The following is a 22,536-nucleotide window of genomic DNA, read 5'->3' on the forward strand; positions in this document are numbered from 1 at the left end:
TGTTTCAAAATACCGGCGTGCAGATAACTTTCTGTTTTACTTATAGTCGTAATTATTGTCACAGTAGCTGTTTCTTGCACGTGTGTATGAAAATATTCCGAAGGACGTAATAATACTTTGAGACATACTTTGAAAGTATGGGTATGCGAACCACCTTCTGTTTGTTCGAATAATAATCAGAGGTTTTATTGTTGTACCAAATGTCCTCGAGTTAATTTCGCTATAGTGCAAACAAGTTGGATAGAAAAAAAAAAAAAGAATAGTTGCTGTCGGGTGAACGGAAAAGCTTCGGGTATAAAAAATTCCAATCAAAAGTTTCAAACAATGTTATGCCGGGTCAAATTTATCCAGTGCATCAGTCTCTTTATTCATTGTATATATTCGGATTGGGCGATTTTTTTTTGGTTTTTTTTTAGGATATAAATTTTAGGAAAGCATATCATAAACTGGTGGGTAAAAACGCGCATGCAATTCTATCAAAGTTAGCCGGAAGTTTCGGGTTTAATGAAAATTTAGAAATGGCGAGTCTTGTATGAAATAAGCGGAAAATTAAATTTCAGGGAGTTTTGTAATTTTGAAATTCACACCGCGTTCATCGTTGCGGTATTCCGTCTGCACGTGAAAAATTGTAAAGACGGAGGGGAATTTCTATCGATTTTACATATGAAAGGCGATCATATACAGCGTGCCGTATAGTGCCTTGGGAAATATTTCGCCGTGTCGTAAATCAAGAGACATTTCTTCCGGTTCCGGTCCCAGATCACGTAGCTCTATTCGACGTGTGCGGGTGAATATAATGCTAGGCGATTACACAGTGTCGATGTTATGCTAGCATCCATATCTAACAGGTATTTATAAATTCATAAGTGACTTATATGCAGGTGAGTTTTCGATGGACAGATGCACGATTATTTAAATAATATCTATATCATACCAGACCTACCGAAGTACAGAAAAGAGGTTACAATATTCTTGCGTCAGCTTACGTATCCCGGTGAAGAATTTTGTTGGTAAAATTAATGGAAAAATATTTCATCAGTTTCCGTAGATTTAAATCCAGCAGCTAGCAAAGATATTGAATTCAGGAATCTTTTAAATTGAATTTTCTTTACACCGTTATAGAATTTATAATTCAGTGGACGTTCATGCCGAAATTTTTATTACGGACTTTGAGAGAAACTCAGAATCTGCGTTGATTTAGAATAGAATGTTAAATCGACGGGTGTATTTTTTAGATTGATGTTTTTGTTGAATAAAATTTTTCACCTGGTTAAAGCTGTTCTGAGTATTCAACATTTTGTCCAAGAAACATGATTTTTTCTCAGATCGATACGGAATTAATATTGATTACACATTAGTATAATAATTATCAAACTATGAATTCACATCGGTGTTTTTCTGTATTTACAAATATTATTTGGATTATACCTTTGAACACTTGAATATCGCATAATTCGCGTAAAAAATGCTCGTTTACATTTCCGTAAACAAGCAATTTACGAATTAGAACACTGATTGTTTATATTATACCTTATACACCTTATCTTAAATGGTTATTACCCAATAATTATTGCGTCTGTGCGTTATGTTATGTTATATGTTTTTTTTGCAAATATATGGAAGCTTCGATTCTCCAGAATTTGAAAAACCATCGCAAACTTTCAATCACACCATCTCCCAATCTTCATTCCATTCAGGTCTGCTTTGTTATTCAATGTTTTCTGCCATAATCCTCAAACAGCCAGATTATGGTAACTAATTTGCATCGAAATCGATCAATTGTCAATAAATTTAAATTTAAAAATGAATATGGATTTAAATCTTACAGACGCCTATTCGTAATTCTAATACATACCTGTGTTGAAATGTTCTCTTCTGTAAAAAACAACCAAAGTCAATATTTTAGATTGCACCATTAAGAGTCTTCCGTTTTCCATTTTTCGGACAAGAATTTCTTTCCTTTTTCGGCCTAAAAAAATCGCTAATCTACGCTAAGTTTTCTTTTATCATACATTTTCTTCCAGGCTAATTTATACTTATGATCTAAAATACAATATGAGAGAAAGAATTATGTATATATGTATAGATAATTCTTCAGAATCGTAAAACTGTTTTGATTAACATGCGATTAACATTTGACACCATATTGAATCAGTTCCGGATAAAAAGTTGGCGCTTCTTATGCGCATATATATGCAATTCGTTCTCGCACTTCACACCAAAGAATCGAATTGCATTCAACTGCCGTATTGTTCTTAATTTCTCACCGACAAATGGAGAGGTTTGCACACACATGTCCTTTGTCGATAACAAGTCAAGTGCTGGGTACCTCCACCTATACGCGATAATACGTGTCTATGCAGAAAGTGCTGCAACTGGTGCACACGTGAAAATTTGTGGTAATCAAATTACGCCTCTTTTCCATTGTGTATCGTACGCGGTTTAAAACTACGGTATTGAACCAATCGGTTTCATTACCATGATTGCCATACACACAGAGACATAATATGTTCAATTTACCAATTATCGGGATCTGCAATACGGCTACGTAAATGTTGTTTGATCGAAGAAAAAAATGATCAGAACTATAATTCGTATTATCCTAGAGACGCGAAATTTCTTCGAATTAAGAAAACATTTCTTTCGACAATTTATCGTATCTGGTAAATTTGATCAATTTATTTTCTCTCCCTATGTGGGTAGCAGAATATTTGCTTTGTGAGAAAATTTTAAACACGTAAAGTGAAATGAAATTTCACGTTTTGAGTCCCTTACTTTTCCATGAGTAATTTCTTTTTACGTTCCTTGTGCTTTCGCTTTTTAGCTTCTCGAGATATTAAGAATATCCTGCGATCCTCGCGCGTCTCTAATTTGTAAACTACATCCATCGGCTCATAATGTAAGTCGTTGTAAGACAAAACCAACATTGTCAAATTTTGTCTACGACGTGCATCACAATTTTTATACCATTCGCTTGAACGCGCAGCTTGAAAAGTTTAACGATTCAAAAAAAGATGAAAAGGATTTCGCGAAGAAGAACTTAAAATTTTGACCGATGTCACGGAAGCAGGCTGCTACGAATCGGTCTCTTGCTGTAGTCGTCGTCGATGTCGTGAAGATCCGGTGGATCCGTGTAACCGCTATCATCGTACCTCGTGCATCGTGATCCCGGTGAAATCGGTGGATGAACGGGATGCACCGGGTGAATACTGATTGTCAAGAATGAATATAACCATAAAAATGTCTCAACAAAAATGGTGTAAGAGATTGAAAAGGGGGACAAAACAGTTTTCGAAACTTCTCTTTTCCGATTTTTGAAATGCTTTTTCATTCACTTGGGCCCTCTTTAGGTTGGAACCGTTTCTCTGAGCGTTCGAGTTTTGCAAAAATTGGCGAAAAACAAAATCGAAACTAAAGATCGCGTGTCTTTCCATTATCCGGAAAAGCTTACCTTGTGCATCTGGAGGGACTGGCTTCGAGAGGTTCGTCGTATCTTCTCGAGAGCATCGTGAAGTCGCGATGTGCAGAAACCATTTTCTGGAGTCTCGATATGATCTCGTAGTCCGGTGTGCAGATCGGTTCTGAGAGTAACTTTGCAACGGAGACTCGAAAGCTCTGTAACTGAATTTAAAAAAGTCGATTAAGATCGTCGTCACAACCGTGAACCCCATTAATTACTAATAAACTTTTCGCCTCTGCTCTGCCGTCGAAATGCGGAGCGATACGATTTGATAATCAGTAACTCCCTCACGAAGACTCGAGGCGCATGCCGGTTGTGTCAGATTGCCAAAAGCGATTCGATATTCGGCATCATTTCGCGCGTGCCTCGGTTCGCAATCGACTTCTGCAAGCTCGCCGTTGACAATTTCTTCGTGTCTCGTAGATATGTAAGTAATAACTTGAACGATAATGCCGATTTTCATGTGCCGTTAGACCCTGATATCACTCCCAACGACTTCGAGGCAGCGATTTACGTTAAGAGTTTAATTTTCACTTCTTCCGATTGGTTTCTTCTATTTCATTATCGTTATTTCGTACCTGCGACTCCCTTCGCGTGACCTCCGCCAGGTTTTGTTTGACCTGGGCCAATTCGTCCCTGAGAAGTTGCAGGGAGTGATCGTTTATCGATCTCTCCTGTTCACCGGTCTCGGTCACGGTCCTCATCTGGTCCTTAAGCATGGTCAGTTTCCGGTTGTACCTGGTCCGCAGCATCTCGCTTTCGACGAGGCGTTTTTGCAGCTCTTCAATTTTCCTGCTTCGTTCCAGAGCGGCTATCTGCATCAGGCGAATAAGAACAGGGATCGAGAATCGTACGTCCATGATACACGATAAAAGACCTCAAAGTCTCAATCGGTCTTTCTCAATAATCTCACTACCGAAGCCGGTAATTAATTACCAGGCTTCGAAGAACGGCGCAATTACGCGCCGACACGCGATTCGCTGCGTCGTCGGATAGGTTTAATTATCATACTCAAATTTCATCAAACCACGAAGCTATTTAACGACGCGATCAAATTCACCTTGTAATCAGCAGCCTCGGTGAGCTGTCCGCTGATCTCCCTGTTCCTCGACTTTTCCTCCGTCAGCTGTATCTGAAGCCTATCGATTTGCTTCATTAGCTTCTTCACTCTGTGCAAAAGGTAGAAGAAAAAAATAAAATAAAAATTGTCAGACGGTCTATCGGGCACCGAATCTTTCGCTGAAAACACGGCTGCAAGTTCTGACGTCCTATTTTAAAGAAGCGTTTAGAAAAAAAACTATTCAGGACGCAGATAAAATTGATTTACGATACAATACTCAGCCCAAAAATACATCTTGAAAATTAATACAACCCACGGATCTTTTTCGAAACTTTATTTTCCACGGGATTCATACTCACCGAAGATTGGCCTCGTCTTTTTCAGACTGCAGCATGTTCTTCATGCGAACACTGTCTTCCTGGAGAGACAATTTCCTCCGCAGAAGATCCAAGTGCAAATCTCTTCGCTGGAGTTGTTCTCTCAGTGTTCTTATACGGCGTTGCAGCTGGTAAACCACCGACGTCTATAACGATCGTGAACCAGTTGGTAAAACAGGATACAAGTCGAGTGTTAATAATAAAAAATCTGTCACACTAGAAATCCGGGAGATATCCCAAAGTCGTTGAGACGTTAATCGTCTCTCCATTTGCTCGTATTTTCAATTAACATTATTCTACCAACTCTCCTAGATTTCATTCTGCTGAAACTAAAGCACCGGCAAAATGTGTGTAAAAAAAAAAAAAAAAAATTGTGGTAACGCCGTCGCGCACAGCTGCCAGGTCCTAAGATCAAGTAAAAATGGCAGAGTCAGCTGCACGCGACGAAGTTGACGATAATAATGTTGCAACTACATAATACGGGACATCATGATAATGCACAGTGAAATAGATGTTGAAGCGATTTCTTGCAGTGCCTACATCTTGACTACTGAGAGCTTACTTCTTTGAGACAAGGCAGTTCGTGGAAGGAGCGCTCCCGACGAATCCTTGGAAAAGTTGTGTAGTTGCAGCACAACAGCTAAGCACACATACACACACCCACGTATATTCGTATGTGTACACCAATGCATACTTGATTTTTCGTTATTTTCTAGTACCAAAAAAATCTAAAAAATCTAGTAAATCCGACCATTGTTGAAAATTTTCACTTGAATATCCTTTAGAAAACAAACAATCGATACGGACTTCTTGAGCTTGATTTGCGCCAAATTCATTCTACTGTGTCTCACTACTCTCGAAGTTCGATAATTCGCTCTAATTGAATCTCAAGATTTCAGATTCATAGAAGTTTGTAGTGTAATTGATTATGGGACTTGAACGAAACCGTCTTTCCTGCATCTGGACTCATTACTGAGCTATTGTCCAGGCAAAATTATATGTGTAAACAATAAGGAAGTTCCGTGTCCGATCGTGACGCAGGATATAAAAAATAAAATGTACGAATCTCACCTTGTCTACCATCTTGTCGCATTCCAATTTGGCAAGTTGTTCAGCGCGTACGAGAAGAGACTCGGTGTGAAGGTCGATTCCAATTTCCTGCGAGATTTCGTCCATCTGCATGGCTTTTCCAAGTCGATCGAGAAAATCCATGAACTAAAAATGATCAGACGTTGTATCCTCGTTGATTACATTCGTTATTTGGTTTAGCGTTTATTCAGTGCACCTCGTTAAACGCAAAGGTTGAATTTTTCTTACCGTTTGCTTGTCCCGGCGGAGAGATTCTCGAGAAAGCTCGCAGCTTGTCAGCTCTGATTCGAGCTTGTGAATTTTATTCTCCAATGCTGCACGCTCTTCCTCGAGCGATCGTACCTGCATCATCGTCGATTCCGTCATCTCGGTTTGACGATTGGCCGTGTCGTGTGCCACGCTCAATTTGTCCCTCAGAGCTTGAATTTTCTACAATATTGGCACAGACGTTTATCCGGTTATTTTTAAACTTTCATCGATCCTTTATCGTTGAGCTTACCAGCTGCTGATCCTTGTTCTCGGTAAGGATCTCGCGAATTCGATCCTTTATAGCGTTCTCATGAGTCTCGACAAATCTGTTCGGGTTGCTAACGAGAATCGCCATAGACTCGAGGAGATGTCTGAGCTCATTTTGCACCCTTTGACATTTTTCCTCGCGTAATTTCAAGTCCTCTGAAAAATACCTGGGAGATTATCGACTGTCTAGGTTACAGCGCGACGGAGGATTAACGGAAAAATATCAAACAAGGGATCACCTCGGAGTTGGCAAATCAGAGCCTCTTGATTGGAAATATTTCCAGTCGCACTGGTTATGTTCCTGTTTGCATTCACGAGCTTGTCTCTCAGATCGTTCAGATCCCTCTCGGCGACCCTCAACTGCATTTCGGCGCATTCTTTTTCCTGGGGGTAAGAAACATGGAAATATATTCAAGCATCAATTTCTCCGCATCCGTCTGGGTAATGACAAACCTGTCGGAGACGCTCCAAGTCGAGGAGCTGAGACGCCGCTTGTCTCTGCACTTGATCCTTGTCGACGTTAGCGCGATCCAGAGCGTCTCTGCAACTCCGAAGTTCCGACTCAATGCTGTTTAGGTGAGATTCTGCATTTGTGCTCTTCGATCTAAGTCGGTTCACTTCTTGAACCAGCTCCTCTGCCTTGTGTATTACAACGTCTGGACTGTGATGACTGCTGTCGCAATATTCCACCCCCAGCGAATGCGCCAACCTCCGAACAAAATCCTGCAAAGTTTTTCTCATGATTTTCACGCGATTTTCTCGCAAAAATTCCCCAGTTTTTCATTCATAATCGATTTCATGAGAATTCAAACTTCTGCCAGTTTTCTTTACAGATTTTTTATTTACCGACCAATTCTGTAGAAGATTATTTTTGCTGGAAGTAACAAAGTGAAGTTTATAGGAAAAAATGTTCACCGAGAAAGAGAGAAATTTTTTCTCAAAGATATCGAGTTCGGCAATAATTCGTATCAAAATTCTTCCAGCACGAATCGAATATCGATCTTCCTGGTACCTTTTACTTCATCTACGCACGTTAATCCGCTTAGAATATTTCTAACAAAGTAGCTAATCGATCGTGAACTATGAGGGTAGATTTCATGCACGCGAGGATTGCATATCCAATCATGTCAAGAGCGTTGTTAAATTTTATATGATTAAAGAAGAGCAGTTCATATACATATAGTCATGCTTGCCTGTAAATTGAGACGTGCTCTTTCTTTTAGCTGAATTTCCTCGTTAATGTTATGCTCGAGTTGCCGTATCTTCTTCTCGTATTCGCGAACCTTGTCCTCGTGGTACTTGGAATCCCGTTGCAAGCTTTGAATGGTTATTTCGCTCCTCCCCTGGCTGGCGTACAAAGTTCTTTCCCGTTCTTCAAGTTCCTGCGTACAACGGATACGGTATAAAATTGCCTCGGGAGCACTAAATTTCGCTCGTTTCATTTTCATGGAAATTACGGAGCTCGACAAAAAAAATTCAATCAACTCTGTACGAACTTGTATCCGCTTTTTCAGACTCGAAATTACTGCATTCTGCCTCGCTGCCTGTTCCCTAAGCTGGTCAGCCTCCACCTGTAGCTCGACCACTCTCTGGTCACGAGATCTCACCGCACTCTTCATCTCTTGGAGCTGTACACGGTAATTAATCAGACATCGATTATCAGTCTGCCAATAATTACTGCTAAATTTTCAAACTTTTACCATTTATCCAGAAAATAATACTCACATCAGTCATAAGACGGTCCCGCTTGTATTCCAAGGCAGCAAGTTCGCTTCTAAGAGTCGTTGTCACGTCATGCGTCATTGCATCGTCCGATTCCTGCATCTGTGAGTGCAATTATATCGTGGTTTTATTTTTTCTTTTTTCCATCGAACGGAGTCTTTTTACAGAAAAGCCAAATTATCTTTCTCTGAAGCTATACCAAAGAATGTTCATTAACTCACCCACTGAGTGTAATTGTACCCATTGCATTTTACGCTCTATTCAGTTCGCCACGGCGAGCTCCGTGATTATAAAAAAAAAACACGCAGACCTACAGAATTGTTCTAAAACTTTAACTGTAACCTCTGTATCTCGAAGCAGTTTCAAACTGCAGCATAGCAATTTATCGCCCTTGCTGACGAGCAACCGAACGTACGTGAATGGCAGTTTGGCATTTTAGTTGCATATGCGTAGGCGTATATGAATTTAAAAAAAACTAGGCTGGAAAATGCGATTTAATTTTTTGATATTAATTGTGTAAACACGTAACTAAGGAAACCCACGCCAAATAGAATCAAAACTCGGACTTTAACCACTTCTTTGATGTCCCGTCGATTTAATAACGAGACTAAACCAGTTTTCGGGGAGAAACGCGATTCCGTACCAAACGGAGTTGAACGAGGACTGGAACTGGGAATGATCGTCGTGGTTCGTTATGCCGTATATTATGTATTATATCTCCGATCACTGTTTCGTGACCGAAGTCGTGCTATGCACGAAGATGACTTTGCGGCCGGCATGTTGCTCGGCTATAAATAAATCAGCAGCCAGGTATTCCGTGGATTATGCCTAACTAAGTTGAGGTCAAAACGATGGTACCCCCGTTGCGCAGGAATGCCCTACATAAAACGAGGGAAGGGATGAATTTATCGGAAAGCTATAATAAATAATTAATCCTCTGCGCGATGTATTTTTTACCCGTATAAATTCTTATACCCGTTATCGCCTGTCTTCAATGGGTATACTCTACGACATTTACGGAGAAAGAAAACAGCTCGCTTTCGTATCTCGTGGATTTTACGCAAACGTGATTTTTTTCCCATAAAAGAATTCCCCTGTCATGACGTATGCGGCGTACATATAATTGTTGTCGTTTTTCTGATACATAAATAGAACAGTATAGCTCTGTGGCTTCAAGGGGAACAGTCCGACAAGTCGAATCGATTATTTTCAGCGCTATGGTAACCTGCCCTTTGCCCACCTGCAGGTCGATATACCTGTTTCTTTACGCGGTGTTACGTATGTTATGCCTTGTGGTCTCTGGTCCCATTGATTAGCAGTCGGAGCTTAACTGTACTGACCGATCATTGAAAAAGCTCGATTCGTCGAATGGTTCAATGATCGATTTCACAATAAATTATCGTGCAAGAGACCAAGAAAAATATGTTTTTGGCGTCAAATTAACAGTTACAGTCAATAGTGATTCGTTGAGTTTTAATAACCGCGTGAGAAGATATTCATACGAGGCTTCGTAAACATTTTTTACTCAATGGGCAATTTTCAAACAAAAGAAGAGATTCAATTTTTTGAAATGGATTACACAGTGGGTGATACTTTTCAAATTCAAAAAAATTTGAAATACGCGATGTGTGTACTTGTCGTGATCTGAACCGGTGCAAAATAAAAAAAGCATCGTTATAAATTTTAATTGAAACCTTTTGCGGCGAAGAAATGCAAAGTGTTTCGAATATCTTGAGATCCTCTTCGTTGTTTCCTCGTGATTCCATCGCTTCCTCTGCTGGGGAAGCCATTATTTGCGTTCAAGGTAACTTCAAGGCTCACTGCTCACGACATGAATTACATTAACTTTTCGGTACATTCCAATCCGCTGTTACCAATCAACACTGCACCAAAGTTTAAATTATTACTGACTGACAAGTGTGAACGTCGCATTTTCACGAACGAACAATCGAATTCTCGCGGTTCTACTCATCGGCCCGAAATGAAAATTGTTTCACGTGACGATTGAATGTCAACACTGAAGGGTACCTGGTGCTCGACGCCATTTCTCCCCTAGCCCTGAAGATAATCGAAAAGCATCGATCCAAGAAAATAACGAACTTCTTTGACAAGGATGCGGAGCTTAACATTTCGTTAGGTTGCTAGGAGTGAAATCAATGCTACACGTTCGCAACCCACGCGTACCTTTTGCCCGATCTGATCGTTATCATCGTAATCCACTTCGTTAGAGATCTTTGCCCAAATACCTGGAAACGAATCAACAAGCTACCGATTAATTGCAGACTTACGTGTGTAGATGAGTGTGGTATTATTGCATATTGACTAGTATGTTATGATAAAAACGAAATCGGTGCAAATGAGAACCGTATCGTAATCAGTTTCAAGATTCGGAGACTTTTGAAATTGCTTATAAACAGATAACAAGTATCAAGGTATGTGATTTGAGTATGTTTTGTTCGTACAATTTTCTCGGTCCGATACAGAATGAGCCGAGATCGAAACTTAACGTTATATAATTAATTACAGAATAGATTACATCGCAGCAAGTAAGAGTACTGAAATTTTCGGAAGCCAACCACAGCTACAACATTATTTCCGAATACTGCGCGTTATATCTCATTCTAGGAATAACAATCAACTAGACTCGAATATAATAGACTGGAATATTTGATCAATTTAACGCGTACTCTGGAAATCAAGTAAAACTCTTGGACTAAATGCACCTCTTGAACAACCTTGGAAGGGAACACACAGTATCTGAAATTGCAATAATGTGTAATGAGATTTTAAAAACTTGCAGCCGGCGGGCTGTTTGAATTCAAACGGTTTGGCGCCTAAGGACTACTTTTCTCGCTCACGGAAGACGCATCCGGCGTGGAACGGCCAGCTGTCGGGCGTAGCAGTACGAAGTGTCGCAGTCCAAGATGCCATACTACAATTTCAACTCGTTCACAGGTCGAATTGCGGAAACAACGCACCCGCAGCCGTTTTATCCACTCGTGAGTGAATTCTGTAAATAATCAACAGTTACTTACGAGAAATATCGCACCCTGTCAAGCCTCGGGGTGATCGTGAATCGAAGTCTCGCTGCTTTCCACGAACACCCGAAACAACCGAATACGCTTCCCGAGCTCGCGAAAAGCAGACGACTCCATTTTTCATTCACGGTCGAAACCAGTTACGACACCCAATTCTTACTCGAAAAATCGTTCCAAATATTCCGACTGAGATTATCTGACAATTGAAATCGTATGGACCAAAATATTGATCAGTTCCCGAATTACGTTGCAGTTACGTTCAGTATAGAGATTTCATTGCAGCCTGTTCGCTCTCGTCGCTGACATAACAGCTCTATTTTACCATTTTTTTTTACCGTAAATCGGGCAAAGATTTACTATAATAGATTGATAAAGGTCACGAAAATTAAACCCTTATTATTCGAAACTCTGTCAATAAATATTTAGACGAGTCTTAGGTCGAATGAAAATTTTCTTTTTTTGGTCATTGCGAATAACATAATCGACCGATTGAATTTAGAAATAATATCGTTTCAGGCACCCCATCGTCTGGATCTTGCCGAGCCACCTAAAATCATGTACGACTCATCGCGCACCAAGCCGGTGCAGGTAGCATCCGCTTCCACCTCTGCAAGGCCGCAATCTACTCTGTCGCCTGAAATGCTCAAGAAGTACCAAAAGTTCCAGGTATAACTATTCAAGAGAATTTTCAATATGAGACTTGCAATGATCCTAACCAGTGAAGTGGAAATACTGCGAGGATACTAGAATGTGAACTTATGTCTGCTTTGTTCGTTCTCAGGCACCGAACAATATCCCAGTACATCTGAAAGGAGGACCAATGGACAAAATTCTTCTTGGAACAACAGTGGTCTTGATCGGCATTGGATTGATACAAGCTGGTGATCTGATCTACAAACTCGGCTTTCCAAAGAAATAATTGGTCGACTTTGTGTCATGTCAATGTTCAAAACTATAGACCTGTATAGCGTATTATTATCAATATTATTATGTCGCCTGTGTGACTAGCGCACATAGGCACTTAATTTTGTAAAAATAAACATTCGAAATCCTGTGAAGATAATCGTTGAACGAAAATTGAATGTCTTGGGAAATCGTTTCGTTTTCATTGCCTCCGTAGTTTTTTTTTTTCAACACTCCAATTTGTAGCTTGAATGTTCTCAAGTTGAAATAGGCTGAAAAAAAAATTTTTATCTCCTATTTTCGGTAGCGAAATTCTACAGTTGCGTAAGTGTTTTGTCATTTTTATAGGTTATGTTAGATTAACATCGAGTATCTCATTCACGTTGCTAAATTATGATAATATTTTTTTTCAAATTCATAAATCGACACGAGCTGTTATTTCAAAATTTTTTCTGCTACAAATATGATTTTAAATGACTTATCGCTAGCATCTACAGATGTAGGCATTGCGAATGACAGCTGTGAGCAGACGGCTTGTCAGTATGCTATGTCCATTGTGATTTCCTATGTGGGCGTATTTTGGTGCGAATATACTCGTTATTACAGAGTAACGTAGGAATATCGTTGGTTAATCGGAATGGAGAAGCCAATAAAGCCCAACATAATGTTTCACCCGATTATTTCATCGATACAAAAGATCGCCCTGTACGAAACAAAATTTGTAAGTAGAGATAACCTCAATCTTTGACGTATCCTTTGCCGATCTTGATACTTTCCTCCTGTCATTCAACGTATATATGAACAATAGACCACAAATGATTTGTCAGATTATATAGAGTAATAGACATATGTTTTTCAGTGCTTTTATTTGATGGGCTCGAACAATACGCAAACGAGATTTCGCGTTTTGCAAATCGATAGAATGTCCCCAAGGGAGCTGATGGTTCATGACGACAAGAGGGAGTACACGAGCGAAGAGATTAAAGATCTGGTTAACAAAATCGATATAGGTAACCGCAGCCGGATGGGACAGCGAAGCAACACTGGCGGAGTTTCCCGTGTTGTATCAGCGTTTGGAATAATTGGTAAATCATTCAGCAACGTGTTACTTGTGGAGAATGAAACAAGTTGGACTGGGTGTTGGATGATGGACGATCAAGTTTAACCGGATATCATCATCCTCATATGATTTTAGATTAATCGCTGTTAGTTGAATGCCAGTCTCACTCAATTGCATGTAAAATGCTTTAGACTGTATCACATTTCACCAAGAGTTCTTGTGTAATTCTCCTTGTTTTTTTTTTCACTTTTTTTTCTTTGTCTTGGTCCTATTTTTTGCATAGATCTTCTATTTTAGTCTATTCGTAGAAAATATTGGGTCTCTTACTCTCGCAGCTTTCAATATTGACTATTGTTTTAATCACCGTCACCTTGAGTCTTATTAATTGCTTCTGTTTTGAAATTGTCTGATTGAAACACAGTCAAATATTGTTCGTGTGTCGTCTTGATTTTGTCTACTTTTATTTGAGGGTTGAGATGAAAAATGTACATAAGGAAATGAATATGGCTTAGTGGAAAAAAAATGTGTCAATGCATTCAATATAAATAAAATATTACTCAATGCTTTTGAAAACAACTTTCAAGTTGTACAGTATGTCGATTATTCCATACTTTAGTATGCAAATAAGATGATAAAAGATTACAATTTTGTTTTAATTAAACTCATTTTGAAAGTATTGAGGTTTTTATAACAGTTAAATAACATTCTGACTGAAAAAAGAATACGAAGCTCATTTTGTTCCTAGCTGCTCAATTATTTTATCCATATTTGGCATAAGTGAGAAGCTAGTAAAACCTAAACTGCGCTGAAGAGACCCAGTTCACTCACATTTATACTCGCTACTAAGGCAAACTTAATCGCGAACCAACAACAACCTGCGAGGCTAATAACGAAGAGCCGCAGAAACAAGAATCGCAAGCAACACAACATAAACCAACCCAAACACGATTCACCTGGAAGACAATATGGCAACGAGATTCTTTTCCAAGGCTAGTACCGGCTTTTGGCCTCCTTGGTAAGGCTTACCACGCTCACTGACAATTAGTTACATCTTACCCATAACACGTGTCACATACTTCATATTGTTTACTTTTTGTTTGTAATCATTTGTACCTTTAATGTGCTTCAGCAGGCAGGCATGGGTTGGTGTTGAATAAAATTCGCATGAAAGTATCATCAGCAATAAATCATGTAAAATGAAAAGGTCTCGCACAGTTGCCCTGTATTCTAGCATGTTGAAACACGCTGGCTGCACTTCCGTAAAAATCAAGCATGTAGAGGATTTATCACTTGTAGTTAGAGTCAAATGTGGTCTGGGTAACGATTACTCAGAGAAAGCATGTTTTCACATATTCAGAAGCATTTGTGCGTTAATCATAAATCATAAATTCTTAATCCATAAACAGTTTATATAATTTGAATCGGTATAAAACTGTTAATTTAATGTAGCTGATGTATCTTTCGCACGATTCATTTAGTAGTGCTGAGTCAATTGTCGATCCTTATTATGCGTAGAGCAAGTTCCGTAGTTTGACATCGTCAACATCGAGCTAATTAAATATAATAATTATCTTTAAACACACTTCTACCACTGTCCTGACATGAATCTGGCAACTTATACACCTTCTATGCTCTCTATTAGGATTCGTCCGTTTCTTGGAGGGATACTATATCATTCTGGTTACAAAGAGGTGTCGAGTCGCTGTAATCGGTCACCATACCTTGTACAAAACGGAGGACACTGCCATGATTTACATTCCAAATGATACAGTCCGACTTTTTCATCCCGATGAACAGAGATATGTAAAAATGTTTCAAAACATTGACCTTAGCAGTAATTTCTACTTCAGCTACTCTTATGATCTGACGCAGACCTTACAGTTCAATATGGCGCCACCCAGGCACATCAAATCAGACATTCCAACGGCAAATCCAGAAAACAAAAGTGAAGCGGACGATGTTGAAGATTCTGAAGATTTTTTCAACATGTGGGCGTTTAGAGAAAATCCAGAGACCAGCGAGTATGAGAATAATGTGTTAGCAGCTTATTTCAAATGCAATAGGCCGGTTAATTGTTTGAATGTAATTTTTTCAATGCATAAATATAAACGTTCCATTTTCTCACTTTGTCAGATTCGATCATAAAATCGTTAATTACGGAGTACGCAGTAATCCGAACCGGCGCTTTGTGTGGAATTCACACCTCTTGCTACCTGTAGAAAAATATTTACATCCTGATTGGATTTTATACATAACACACGGATTTATTGGACAGTCAAATATCAGCATTTTTGGGAGGTCAATGTACGTCACTATAATCGCTAGAAGAAGCACCAAATATGCAGGGACCAGATTCCTAAAGAGAGGTGCAAATTTTGATGTGAGTTGACAAGTTGATACAACTTAGAATTTCGTTTTCACTTGCAGGCTGCACTTTTAAATCTCTGAAACATTAATATAATTCAGGGAGATGTCGCAAATGAAGTAGAAACCGAGCAGATCGTCCATGACTCAGGTATCAGCTCTTTCAGTCACGGCCACTTCAGTTCCTTCGTACAGATGCGCGGCTCTGTCCCTGGCCACTGGAGACAGGATGTCAGTAAAATGGTTCCCAAACCTACGATCACCTGCGATTTGACCGATCCTTACGTTGAAACTGCAGGTATCGAAGGTTTTTCGCAATATATTACATTGCAAACATTAAGGAAATCAAGCGGGTAATAAACTTGGTAACCGTCGGTTTACTGTAGGTGCTCATTTCAATCAACTATTGAAAAGATACGGATCGCCAATCATAATATTGAATTTGGTGAAGAAGAGAGAAAAGAAGAAACACGAAAGCACTTTGAGCGAGGAGCTCAGTATGGCTGTGAGATACTTGAATCAATTTCTACCACCCGAACATATTATACAATATATCAGTTTCGATATGGCTAGAAAGAATAAGGGGTGAGCTTTAAAATGCTATTTTATTATTCCAAACCTTCTTATCCTATTTTACTACTAATCTTACAGTTATGATATTGTTTCAACAGCAAAGAAGCGAATGTAATGGGGCGACTAGCGAATATAGCACACAGTGCTGTACTAAAAACCGGAATCTTCCAATCACAAAATCCGTACTACAGCCAGAGAAATTTGTTCTCAACAGCTAATAGCAACAAGAAACCTCACAGGAATGACTTAAACTCGACTCTTTCAGGCATGACAAGAAACGATTCAAAAACAACGCTCAGCCTAAGTTTACCGCGAATAAGTTCTACCAGTCAATTTACATCTGATCGCGACAGTAATTCAAAGGCGTCAGAAGGTCTAGAAAAATCGGAGATCGATTCGATTGAAAATAAAGTGAGACAATGCTTTATGAGGAGAGGAACTCTGCAAACTGGAATCATTAGGACGAATTGCGTGGATTGCTTGGATCGAACCAACACAGCTCAGTTTGCAATTGGAAAATGTGCCTTGGGCTTCCAATTGTGTGCTTTGGGAGTGCTAGAAACTCCAAAGTTGGAATTCGACTCCGACTGCGTACGGCTACTTGAAGAGCTGTACGAAGATCACGGTGACACTTTGGCATTGCAGTATGGAGGTTCGCAGCTGGTACATAGGATAAAAACATACAGGTAAAAGAAACTGGACTGCTGACGAAGAACATGAAGTCAATGCATGTAGAAGTAAAATATTGCTGCAATTGATATTATTTCCAGGAAAACTGCACCGTGGACAAGTCAAGGCAATGATATCATGCAGACGTTGAGCAGATATTTCAGCAATACTTTCAGCGATCAGGAAAAACAACACACAATTAATCTCTTTCTAGGTCTGTGAAAGTGCATCGGTTTTCTAGAAATTATTAGTTCATGTGGTTGACTTGGCATTTCGAAGTAACAACTGTCTTCTCAATGCTTAGGATTGTTTGTTCCGGAAGAAGGAAAAACTCCGTTATGGGAACTTGTAACTGATTACTACCTCCATCACAAGCCAGCATGTAAATATACTCGAAGAACAAAAGTATTGACTCAATGGTGGGATAAAAACGTTTTGAAGTGTCTTCCTTACGCTCTTAACGAAGTCACCAAGTCTTGTTCAGAAATGATCCAGTTACAGCACACGCAAGAAGAAATGGTAGACGTATATTACGATTATCATCGGTAGGATTATGCTTTTTTAGTGCGAATTACTCCGTCGCAAACTTTTACTGTAAATTGATATTGAATTTGCATTTAAACATTTCAGCCCTCACGAATTATCAGTATTAGTCGATGTGTATGCCTACAAAATAAGCCACTCGGTCAGAGATTTTATGCCTAATTTTACAACAAACTTCAGCCCCTTTGCTGTGCGAGTAAGGCCAGGGAGGAGACGAGAAGAAACAGGTAACAAAAATGCAAACATGAAAAATCCGTCTATGACTGGTCAAAGCAGTACCAGCAGTACAGCGTCTAGTGCCAGGTGAGTAAAGCTCTGTACTAAGATCGAATACGAGACAGTTTCCGACTTTGATAACAAGTTGTTCCCGTCTATTCACGCAGTTCGAGTTTGGACTCTAGCTCTGACGATGACGAGAGCCACCAAAATGCTAACGACTCTCAATTGACTGCATCGAAGGATAGTTCTGATCTAGTTTCATTTGAATCCCTGTTTCCGACAATGCGAGAAGTCTACGGAACCCAACCAGAGTCTCCGAAGAGGGCAGATATTCTTTTGTACAAAAGGTAAGCAGGCATCGGTTTAATTAAGAAGTGTAATTACTTATGCCAAGTATATTTTCAGGTATGTGCTAATAGGTAGGAATGCAACCTATCCAACAGATCATTCAAAAATACGATCTAAATTGGTTCAGCAGGCATCCTTTCCAGAGTGTTTGAACGCCAAAGTTTCTCTTCCTGTTGTAAAAGACGCGAGTATCAGTATTTATGGACAGTATGTGAGGAGAGCCAAGGTATAAATAAAATGTATAATATTTTCATGAATAGTTACGAAAATTATAAGATCGCGATATAAATTTTGGCTCTCGTTTTTAGATCGGTGGTTCAATGCCAAATCCTAATGACATGATTTTGTACGAAAATTACGTTCAAGAGCAAATGCTAACTAGACGGAACGGAGTATGCAGAAGTTCGTAATTCAATCATAGATATTAAGCCAATTATTTGTAATATATATACATATATATATATATATATATATGAATTTAAAATGCATTTAGACCAGAGATATTTATTATTAATCTAATAAACGAACAGCTTCAAGATAATTTTCGCTGATTCAACCGAATACTCCGTGGGATACAAAATTTGAAAGGAATGAAACATTTGCTTTAGTCAGCGTGTAATTTAAAGTGCGACTACTATAAATGCAAAGTAGGGAAACAAGAAGTGGCGAGTGAACGATGTGATTCCCAGTAGGTATTGACGTGTAAAATGGAATACGATGATTCAATATGTGTAATTGATCACTTAGATTTTATTGGAATCGAGAATAAGAAAGATACAGGCGCACGATACATAGTTTGGTACAGATTCCATAATTCCCATGGCCTGGAGAAATGAATCGGGCAAAAGATCTACTTCAGCTTCTTCTTGGGGCGGATGTTGTTTGTGTGGCCACACTTCTTCTTGCGGCAGTTGGTAGCACGGGGATGGAGTCGTGCATAGCATTTGCGACAGATCATCTTGTCGCAGTTGTATTTCTGGGCAAGAATACGGAGCGTGGGTTCAATGACACCACCGCGGAGTCTCAGCACCAAGTGAAGCGTAGATTCTGAAAATTGGGATCATATAATTAGTGATTTCCATCAATGTGTATACAGAAATAATTTTTGAGAAATTGAGTAAAATAATTTCGCTCGATGAGTCCTAGTTAGTCGCTGCCAGTCAAAAGATGCAATGACTTTACCTCTTTTTCAGTGATTTGCTTTCACTTCCATTCAATTCCGCATTTTTTATGTATATATAAACATTTAATCATCTCAACAAAGCTGTTAGATGAAACATGGTGTTTTAGGTGAGATAAAATCAGCGTTCGGATAACAGAACAAATGGAAATGAAAACTATAACAAAAATGATCCAACCATTGATTCTCTTACCCTTCTGGATGTTGTAGTCTGAAAGAGTACGACCATCCTCGAGTTGTTTGCCGGCAAAGATGAGTCGCTGCTGGTCTGGAGGGATTCCCTCTTTGTCCTGGATTTTAGCCTTGACATTTTCGATGGTATCGGACGCCTCCACCTCAAGGGTGATGGTCTTGCCCGTCAGGGTCTTTACGAAGATCTGCATTGTGGCTCACCTGCGCAACAAGCGGTTATCAAAATTGTTTTTCACACAAAAAAATATACGGTTCAGGAAAAGGCGGGTTAAGGTGGGGAAATAAATATTTTAGATAGAATTTTTTCGAGAGGTGCACGCTATCTAGCAGATTGATAGCATAACCTAATCCGACTGATGCCAGACTTCCATTAAAGAGGTGAAAATAGGGTTATTCGCTAGCCAACGTTTCGAATTACGAGCAGACGAGGCGGACGCGAAATCGCTAGGCATTTACGGTTGTTGCAATCACGCGAATTGTATAAAACTATCAGTGCTCATACCGTCTCGGGAATCCGGATTATGACGTTTGTCCGAGAGCCGGAACCGATTCGGACGAGTGGAACCGTTTACTAGACTTCAATTGCTCCAAGACCGTGAATTAGGGAGTAGAGGTATTGGGCGAAATCAAAGCGAGCGTTAAAAGTAAAACTGGAAAATTTCGAATCGGATGAATTCATCCCATGCGCATGGGGATCGACAGCAACGTTGTTTCCGAGCAATTGTTTTGTCAACATTTCGTTGGAAGCGTTGCGGAAAATTTATCGAGCTAAGATCGGGCCGACTCAACATTGTTGGGATTTTCGAGCACAGTCGACGGTTCAGCCCGGTTTTTGGTACCAATATGCGAAATATACAGAAATTGCTCGACTTACCGATTCGACAACGTGTTTGTCGCAAGCCTACTCAACGGAAAGATTCGCCGCTAGAGGCGCTCCAACATCCGTTTCTCTTACGTTCGAGACTATCGATAAGCAGGCCGGCTGGTGCGTCACTTTGCAGTCGAATCGTTCAGCGCTCGATTCTGATTCAAAAGAGGATTATCTACTGGCGGGATGTCTTGAACTGTCTTGAAATTGTAATTGTCGGAGGAATTAAAAAACGGTTACCTCAAGACAAATTTTCAAAACTATTACTCTGCGGGTAAGTGATAAAAAGCCGTGTTACTTATCTGCTCGCTTCTTTATCGACGGGAGATGTTTAACATGCAATTTCATAAGTCATGCAAAACCGCACTGCATGGGTAACAATCTTAAACTGTTGGCATTACATTTCAGTTTTAAACGAAAGAGAAAGAATGTAATAATCAATTTAAAGTGAGTTGAGTACGTTTCGATAATCATTGTTTAAAATTTTTTTAACCACAATGAAATTTCTTTTTCCCATTAAATTATTTTTCCAAGTTTTATAAACTTCCCCTGAAGTTATAGAGTTTATAAAAACCCCACAACGAGGATGTTTCGTGGATAAAAAATTTCTGCTTTCCATGTATTGTTCATAAAGTAGAGTATTTATGAATAATTGGGTCACATTATTTCATTCTTGTTACAAACGAATTTTGCTTTGTAGATATACTTTAGTATAGATGCTATACTGCAGATATTAAATAAAGAATAAAAAATCCAGGGTACTTCTGCATTATGTATTAGCATAGATTCGTATCACTAGTTAACCATTACAGCGAAATTTATACAATTACGTAGTGCATCAAATATCTTAATGCTGCAAGGTGTGGGAATTAATTTCCGCAAAGTATGCATTCCTGAAGCACCCTACGGCGATGTTGAACCCGGTGAGCACATATAAGAACATCCCATTTAGGAGGTCTTAAGAGGCTGGGCCTGCCGGGTCGGATCGAGCAATATGCAAATTTCAGTAGTAACCCTTGAACTTTACGCCTGACCTGAATGTCCCTCGTCTTACAACGGGAAGGCACACCACTCGGGCCAAGTGATCGGGTTAGCCTTTAATAGTATCCTCTACGCCAAGCACCGCGCTAATTATCCTCAAAGATCTTGGCTACCGGGTTATATAACTACACGTAATCTTTAATACGGTAAGGCGCGACTCGCGGGGATTATTCAAAACCGAGCACCTGCGCTCCTAGAATTTTCCACGAGTTAAAATATCTCTGTTAGAGTTTCAGTTGAATCCAAACGTTCCCAAAAAAAAAAAAAAAAAAAAGATAGAAAAAAAAAAAAACTCTGTTCAGCAAATTATAGGTGCAGGTCGAATTCAAAAGAAACAATATCACGTTCAGTTGAATAATTCCAGCAGTGGAACGCCAATCAATCACCGAGTTTGATAAACAAACACGTCGGAAAAAATATGTAGGTACGTGATTCTAGGTAAATTTTTTTTTCACCCGCATATGTCGAGAATGCGCGTACATACGTATTGCTTTTATCACGGTCATCCTGCCTGGTTAAACTCGTGTTAGCAATTAGCGCGGCTCGCTTTACACGCGCGTACGTATAAGTCGCAGTGATTCTAAAACGGCTAATTTTTTGGACAAATTAGTTACGTTAAAGCAATGAAATTTCAGTATTTACGGTATTCGCTGAGCAGTGGGGCCAATTTTCGCGAAGAAACGCGGTTGTCCCAATCGTTGAAAAAATGGGACGAAAGTACCGAAAGATGAAAAATTAGGATAGCTCTGATGCAATGAAATTTGAATGATTAACTTGGACTTTACGGTTTATAATGAAAACCTCGTGCGAAGTTAATCGGGGACTTAAACGACTCTTTGATCATAGAGACACCCGCGTTTTCCGGCGAATACTTGCAGGTGTTCGGTTCACAGCTATCCGAGAAATGTATAATGCATTAGTTCAGGGAGGATCTGACGGCGAAAGAGGCCGTTTTTACGGTATTTTTCCTCAGATTTCCACGCTCTTGGACAAACTTGGACGAACGAAACCATGGAAAGTCCCGGACGGAGGAACACCTGTGCACGCACACGGTTGTACAACTCGCATGCATCGGCAAAGAAAAACCGAGGGGTGAATGATTCAGTGCACGGTGGCTGCGTTTCCTCGTCGTTCGATGCTGCAAGCTCCGCAGGCCGCAATGACGTACTTACGGTTCCCACATGTGCATTTATACACACATACGTGTATACTTGTGTGACATACGTGCAGCGCGAGTTGCGGTGTGCAAGCGATCGATCGCTGAATGGCTGGCTCTCTGTGCGATTTCTGATCAGTCGACCAAGTGAATGGAAT

The 22,536-nt window shown here is 39.7% G+C and overlaps 4 protein-coding genes across 12 annotated transcripts; 2 read left to right on the forward strand and 2 right to left on the reverse strand.

Annotated features, from left to right (window-relative positions):
- Positions 1 to 367: 367 nt before the first annotated feature.
- Positions 368 to 10,361, reverse strand: LOC124213699 (coiled-coil domain-containing protein 170). Of its 3 annotated transcripts, none has more exons than XM_046615252.1 (15): positions 9,919 to 10,361; positions 8,228 to 8,326; positions 7,999 to 8,130; positions 7,696 to 7,884; positions 6,956 to 7,225; positions 6,742 to 6,886; positions 6,486 to 6,658; positions 6,215 to 6,415; positions 5,969 to 6,112; positions 5,460 to 5,537; positions 4,880 to 5,043; positions 4,521 to 4,629; positions 4,039 to 4,275; positions 3,452 to 3,621; positions 368 to 3,209 (listed from the first exon to the last, which is right to left on the reverse strand). In XM_046615252.1, the coding sequence occupies exons 1-15, from the start codon at positions 10,012 to 10,014 to the stop codon at positions 3,059 to 3,061; spliced, it is 2,358 nt and encodes a 785-aa protein (XP_046471208.1). In that variant the 5' UTR covers positions 10,015 to 10,361; the 3' UTR covers positions 368 to 3,058. The 3 variants fall into 3 exon arrangements, with proteins under 3 accessions (XP_046471208.1, XP_046471210.1, XP_046471209.1); XM_046615254.1 differs by lacking the exon at positions 9,919 to 10,361 and adding an exon at positions 8,446 to 8,513; XM_046615253.1 differs by lacking the exon at positions 5,460 to 5,537.
- Positions 10,362 to 11,063: 702 nt separating this feature from the next.
- Positions 11,064 to 12,339, forward strand: LOC124213703 (Cytochrome c oxidase subunit 7A-like 2). 2 transcript variants are annotated; one of them, XM_046615258.2, is made up of 3 exons: positions 11,064 to 11,223; positions 11,779 to 11,928; positions 12,044 to 12,339. In XM_046615258.2, the coding sequence occupies exons 1-3, from the start codon at positions 11,149 to 11,151 to the stop codon at positions 12,179 to 12,181; spliced, it is 363 nt and encodes a 120-aa protein (XP_046471214.1). In that variant the 5' UTR covers positions 11,064 to 11,148; the 3' UTR covers positions 12,182 to 12,339. The 2 variants fall into 2 exon arrangements, with proteins under 2 accessions (XP_046471214.1, XP_046471215.1); XM_046615259.2 differs by lacking the exon at positions 11,064 to 11,223 and adding an exon at positions 11,396 to 11,514.
- Positions 12,340 to 12,538: 199 nt separating this feature from the next.
- FIG4 (polyphosphoinositide phosphatase FIG4) lies at positions 12,539 to 18,899 on the forward strand. 6 transcript variants are annotated; one of them, XM_046616368.2, is made up of 14 exons: positions 12,580 to 12,886; positions 13,025 to 13,250; positions 14,073 to 14,240; positions 14,868 to 15,261; positions 15,359 to 15,605; positions 15,692 to 15,887; positions 15,976 to 16,174; positions 16,261 to 16,848; positions 16,933 to 17,045; positions 17,136 to 17,376; positions 17,462 to 17,677; positions 17,758 to 17,940; positions 17,999 to 18,167; positions 18,250 to 18,899. In XM_046616368.2, exons 1-14 carry the CDS (start codon positions 12,803 to 12,805, stop codon positions 18,349 to 18,351), a joined length of 3,126 nt encoding a protein of 1,041 aa, XP_046472324.1. In that variant the 5' UTR covers positions 12,580 to 12,802; the 3' UTR covers positions 18,352 to 18,899. The 6 variants fall into 6 exon arrangements, with proteins under 6 accessions (XP_046472329.1, XP_046472324.1, XP_046472325.1 ...); XM_046616369.2 differs by having other exon boundaries at positions 12,583 to 12,886; positions 14,868 to 15,246; XM_046616370.2 differs by lacking the exon at positions 14,073 to 14,240 and having other exon boundaries at positions 12,586 to 12,886.
- On the reverse strand, positions 18,672 to 20,321 carry RpL40 (ribosomal protein L40). Its single transcript, XM_046616374.1, has 3 exons — positions 20,188 to 20,321; positions 19,315 to 19,514; positions 18,672 to 18,988 (listed from the first exon to the last, which is right to left on the reverse strand). The coding sequence occupies exons 2-3, from the start codon at positions 19,502 to 19,504 to the stop codon at positions 18,792 to 18,794; spliced, it is 387 nt and encodes a 128-aa protein (XP_046472330.1). The 5' UTR covers positions 19,505 to 19,514; positions 20,188 to 20,321; the 3' UTR covers positions 18,672 to 18,791.
- Positions 20,322 to 22,536: the final 2,215 nt, after the last annotated feature.

This window comes from Neodiprion pinetum, chromosome 3 (assembly GCF_021155775.2).
Source record: "Neodiprion pinetum isolate iyNeoPine1 chromosome 3, iyNeoPine1.2, whole genome shotgun sequence".
Taxonomy (NCBI): Eukaryota; Metazoa; Arthropoda; class Insecta; order Hymenoptera; family Diprionidae; genus Neodiprion; species Neodiprion pinetum.